The 5,390-nt window shown below is 33.1% G+C and overlaps 1 protein-coding gene across 1 annotated transcript; it reads left to right on the plus strand.

Moving 5' to 3' along the window:
* The first annotated feature begins 2,279 nt into the window (after window positions 1–2,279).
* LOC107690989 (V-type proton ATPase 116 kDa subunit a-like) lies at window positions 2,280–3,555 on the plus strand. Its single transcript, XM_016489436.1, has 4 exons — window positions 2,280–2,396; window positions 2,879–2,957; window positions 3,341–3,438; window positions 3,532–3,555. The coding sequence occupies exons 1-4, from the start codon at window positions 2,280–2,282 to the stop codon at window positions 3,553–3,555; spliced, it is 318 nt and encodes a 105-aa protein (XP_016344922.1).
* The last annotated feature ends 1,835 nt before the right edge of the window (window positions 3,556–5,390 follow it).

A 5,390-nucleotide genomic window follows, 5' to 3' on the forward strand; every position in this document is an offset into this window, starting at 1 on the left:
TACATTTTAAACACACATAAAATTGTATTTACTTATACAATTTATCTTATATCAAACATATATATGTATTATATATTAATAACGATAAATAATTAAAATAATAAAAATATATATTTTATGTAAAATACATCTTATTTTGTTTATATTGTTATATTTGAATATAGGCTATGTTATATTTTACAAAGGCCTATATTTTAAATATATTATATATATATATATATATATATATATATAATCACAATGATTTTATTAAAAGAATATTCTAATAGTTGTTATATAAATATATTCATATTATTTATTTATATTTATATTTAAATAATTGTAACTTATTTCAAATATATAAAATATAATATTCAAATGAACACACAAATGAATATTATTTATATATTATATATACATTTTGAGGAAAATGTGTTTTTGCTAAAGAGCGATATTTACATTAATTTGCATTTATAATATGACAGAAGAAGGATAACAAGTGATTTTCTTTTAATTTGAGGACAGATTTGTTTCATAATAATTGTGTTACCCATTTGTTTTACCACACTTCAGAGAAACATACATATAGGAAGATGAAGAAACGAATGTATTTATTCTTCAAAAGAGTACGGAAGGCTATGAAGCGTCCCTTTCTCTGCAGACGGAACAAAGTGGAGTCTATTGTGCCTGTGTCTGAGCCGGTCGATCCAGAGGCATCAGCCCTCATCCTTCATCATTCCTCAGGTTTTGAGTCTGCCTCTCTCAGCTCTACACCTGACAATGTGTCCAGAACATCTTCATCCCTCTCTGAGGACAATGTAGATGAGAGAGAAGGTAACTGCAGCATGTGGGCCAATAGGAGACCCAGCCTGCATACTTTTAATATTACGAAACAGGATATGTGGGGCCAAGACGGCATTTCCAGCATCCCAGAGTATATGTACACTTTGCCGGGTGAAGTGCCTGTCAGTGTGCCATCAGTTATCCTGAGTGCTCAGGGTGCCACAGATGCTTCTCCTGTGGAGAACAGCACAACAGGTACGACAGAAATTCAATTTAATTCAAATGTAGTTACCTTTCATTCAATTTTAATTATTTATTTATTTATTTTTTAATTAGAACAGCGCATCATGTGAGAATGTAACTCTAAATGTGATATAGAAGCAGAGTTCATTCTAATTTTAATATTTTTGTTTAATTTTTACATTTTAGTCTTTGGGGATTTTATATCATTACAAATATGAACATAACAGCATAATGGAAGTTATTTGTGTTTAGGAAAACAAGGCAAGTTTATATAGCACATTTCATGCACAATGGTAATTTAAAGTGCTTTACATAAAAAGTCTTTAAAAAATAATCACAAAGTAATCAACAGATTAAGACATGAAATTAACAATGCAAAGTAAAAAAAAAAAAAGATTCTAATAAAATAATTTATATATAATTTAGTGCTGTCAAATGATTAATCACGATTAATCGCATCCAAAATAACACACAAATATTATGTAAACAAAAGCTTTTATTTTGGATGCGATTAATTGCGATTAATCGTTTGACAGAACTAATATAATTTTAAAAATACAATTAAAACAAATAATTAAAAACAAATACGAAGATATAAGAAAAACAAAAACAAACGTCTTTTAATTTTAAGGACAGAGATGTTTCTAATAGTTGTTTTCTTGTTCTTTTCCCTCAATTTAGAGAAACATACAAATAACGAGGAGAGAAGAGGTTTCTTCACCAGACTATGGATGGCTTACTTACTGTTGTGCTGCATACAGCTACCAGATTAAGTCAAGTCTCTCTGTTTAAACTCGTCATTTTACTGTACTGAGGAAAGTAGATGAGAGAGAAGGTTATGATATCTGGAGCACGCGAGTTGATACAACAAGCGGCCTGGATATTGTCTTTATTTCAAGCCAAGCATATGACAAAACTACAGCAGCAAGCAAAATGCAAAGGAATGTTTCCCAATAAATGCTTACAATGAAACCAATGTATCAGAGATATTTATATTAAGTAAATGGTCTCCATATGCCATGATAGTTTATGTAAGGTTAAGGTTAAGGTTATTTGCTTACTTGAAATGATCAAACTAAATGAAACGTGTGCTGTGCTGCAGGGTTGTTCATCATAATTTGGTCTGGATGGCCCAGCTGCACTAGTGGTGTCAATATTGATCCCGAGGCCACACGAGAACACTATTGATCTCACAGACAGACATTTAATAGACTGACTTACAAAAACCAGACAATCACTGCTGCTGCTGTTTCTGTTCCTCCAAACTATCCAGAATGAGTTCTTTATTTCGTAGTGAGGAGATGTGTCTCGTGCAGCTGTTTTTTCAAACTGAATCGGCTCACAGTTGCATCAATGAACTCGGGCATCTTGGATTAGTTCAGTTTAAAGATGTGAGTAACCTTTGTACTGCTTGTGTGTGTGTGTGTGTATGTGTGTGTGTGTGTGTGTGGAAGTCACTGCATTCAGCTGTTTAAAAGGCCTCTGTTTTGGTTTCTTTTGGTTTCTTTTGACATTTGTCAGAATGTCAAGTAACCTTACAACATCCATTGATTCTTAAATGTAGTCTGCTTGTAGCAGCGTGCACACTTTCAAGTGCATATAGTGCAAACTCTCTGCATCACTATTCGGTTCATACTGAGCGTTCATTATCACAGAATTTGATTTCTCACCATTGGTTGAATCAATCAGTGCATAACACTGCAGAGCCAGAAAAAAGCGTCTACATGATTACTGTATGTATGTGAATTAATAAGGTAGTCATTTAAGGGGCGAATAGGGCTTCAAATGTCTAAAATAAACCAAAACTATCCCAATTCTGCCTTGATATGTTAGAATTCCTTTATGTATTAAACTTTTTTAAATGATCTTACAGCTGAATCCTGGTGTAACAGCATTTCAAAGGCGATTTGTGAAGGAAGTGAAGAAATGTGAAGAAATGGAGAGAATTCTGAGTAAGAAAGTTTGTATTTTACTGTAAGATGCACTAAGTTTTGATTCTGACCTCATGAATGAACATGCCGTTTTAATATTGCGAAGATCTATTTCTCGTCCGTTTTACTGAATCATCATACTGATTTCTTTCCCAAACGTCTGTTCCGGGAAAATATAAGTTTGGTGAATGGGTACGAAATAATGGATTGCAAAAAAAAATAAAAAATGACAGCGATAGCATTAATTTTACGACAGAAAAAAATTCCACTCACTTAACTGTAGGGGGCTTCAAAGTTGCAAAAATGCACGGAACTACACACAATTGCTTTAAAACACCTTTGATATAATTATCTTCCTTCAAAGACCGTAATGTTGGTTTCTATTTAAATTCTACATCATTTAGGGTATCTTCAGAAGGAGATGGTGAAATCTAACATTGTAATTGTTGCAACAAAGGAGAAGGAGATGGTTCCCTGTGCCAGAGATGTTCTGGAGCTTGAGGTGACAACAACACTTCTCATTTTGTTATTAAAGGCCCAGTGGTGTAGTCTAGTTTTTTTGTAGTGAACATATTGTGATTTTTCCCTCCCTCAGCCGTCCCAGAGCGACACCCCGTAAGCACCATCACACTCACTAATGTGTACAGTATGCATCTACATGTGAAAGACTGCTTATGTGATATCAACATGTCAGTTTATTATATGCAACACAAGACTTTAACAGCCAATGACATTTACAGCTGGGGAGACTGGACTGATTTTCTACTGTTTAGTGTTAATCATCTAACTCAGCCAGTTAAGAGATACATTATCCTGAATATGGTCCCTGGAGCACAGGTTTGATCAGCTGGCAATTTTCAATGCACATTTAAGAGTGCTTGTTTTTAAATTCCCTAGCCTGACCTTCAGTCCACAAGGCTGGCCAGGAGTTCTCATCTCTCTCATCATCTGAAACAAGGAGATATAAACATTGTATTCAGTTTAACTGCTGTACACAGACACACACATACACAGTATCTGTTATCTCTCCCCTTCTCCCACATTCATTGATCCACCACACTAACGTAACTGAAGTTATTAGCTAGTTATGTTGGCCGGAGAAAGTCAACATACTGTTATACTATTTAAACTTCTTATTATTCTTCTGAGACCAAGGATTTTCAACTGTCCCAACTGTCCTATTGCTTTAATGCTACAAGCACCAAACTTGGCAGAGACCTTGGACCTAATCTGTGGTTTGTTGCTATATCTTTTTTTTTAACTGATGAGACTTACAGTTTCCGTATAAATAATTATCAAAAATCAAATAGATGAAATAGATAGGCCTAATATATTTTTAAGCTGTTCTCAGTTGTAGCATTGACCAAATAAACCCATTTTCTCTTACTCTGTATTAACACAATTTGACACGCAAACAGATATTCGGAAAGTTATTGTGCCTTAATGCTTGCCTTCAAACCTTTAGAAGTTGGAGCAGGAGCTGCGAGAAATCAGCCGTAACCATGCCACACTCAGACAGAACCTCATTGAGCTGATGGACATTGACTCTCTGCTGAGGATGACCGGAGGTTTCTTTAAAGAAGTCAAGATCTTGAGATGAATTTTAATTTATTTTATTTTTAATTATATACTATTAGTATGCCGTATTATTTTGAATAATAGCATTTTATATATTTAGATTTCATTTTAATTTTAGTTTAAGTAATTTTGTTATGTGCTTTTTGTCGTTTTTATTAGTCTTTTTAATATTTCTACTGTATATAGATTTAATTTGATTGTTATTTCTGTTTTAGTTCCAGTAATTGTTCTACTTGTATTTTTGTACTGTAGTTATTTACCAAGGCAACATTTCTAATTTTCATTTAAATGTAAGTTTTTTTTGTCTGATATTTATATCTATATTTTATTTTAATTTCTGATTTATTTCAATTACCAAAAATGATTTTCAAAAAAGTCTAATAAAGACTAAAAAGTTTTAGTTTTAGCTTAAGTTAACAATAACAAAACATATTTTAACATATTTATTTTTTGATGCTTCAGATCCATTTTTTTAAACCAAACTTAAGGCCTTGATTTGTACTTAATATTCAAACATTTGCATGTTTAGTAAACATAGTTTACTTCTATCTGTTCTTCAGGTAAACGGAACAATTTTTATTTTAATCATTATTCTCAAAAGCTTGAAGTGAAGTTCCCTCAAAAATAAACATTTTGCCACGATTTGCTTGCCGTAATGTTGTTCCAAACCTGTATGATATTTCATTTTTTTTGACGAAACAGAAAGGAATTGTCCATACTCATTTCCATGCAATGAAAGTGGATGGTTTCCATGTACAGTCTAAACTACTTAAGTTGGCTTTTTGCTAACCTGCTCTGAGCCTCCCTCTGAAGACTCAGTGTCTGTGACCGTCTCATCACATATAACCAGCCGCAGAAACAGCTCTGGAGCTCTAC

The sequence above is a fragment of the Sinocyclocheilus anshuiensis genome, unplaced genomic scaffold (genome assembly GCF_001515605.1).
Source record: "Sinocyclocheilus anshuiensis isolate Anshui unplaced genomic scaffold, SAMN03320099.WGS_v1.1 scaffold102, whole genome shotgun sequence".
NCBI classification, from domain to species: Eukaryota; Metazoa; Chordata; class Actinopteri; order Cypriniformes; family Cyprinidae; genus Sinocyclocheilus; species Sinocyclocheilus anshuiensis.

Coding starts and splice junctions, on each gene's coding strand:
- LOC107690989 (XM_016489436.1), top strand. CDS start 2,280: ATGAGTTCTTTATTTCGTAGTGAGGAGATGTGTCTCGTGCAGCTGTTT. Junction 2,958..3,340: donor AGAAATGGAGAGAATTCTGA/GTAAGAAAGTTT, acceptor TACATCATTTAG/GGTATCTTCAGAAGGAGATG. Junction 3,439..3,531: donor GAGATGTTCTGGAGCTTGAG/GTGACAACAACA, acceptor TCCCTCCCTCAG/CCGTCCCAGAGCGACACCCC.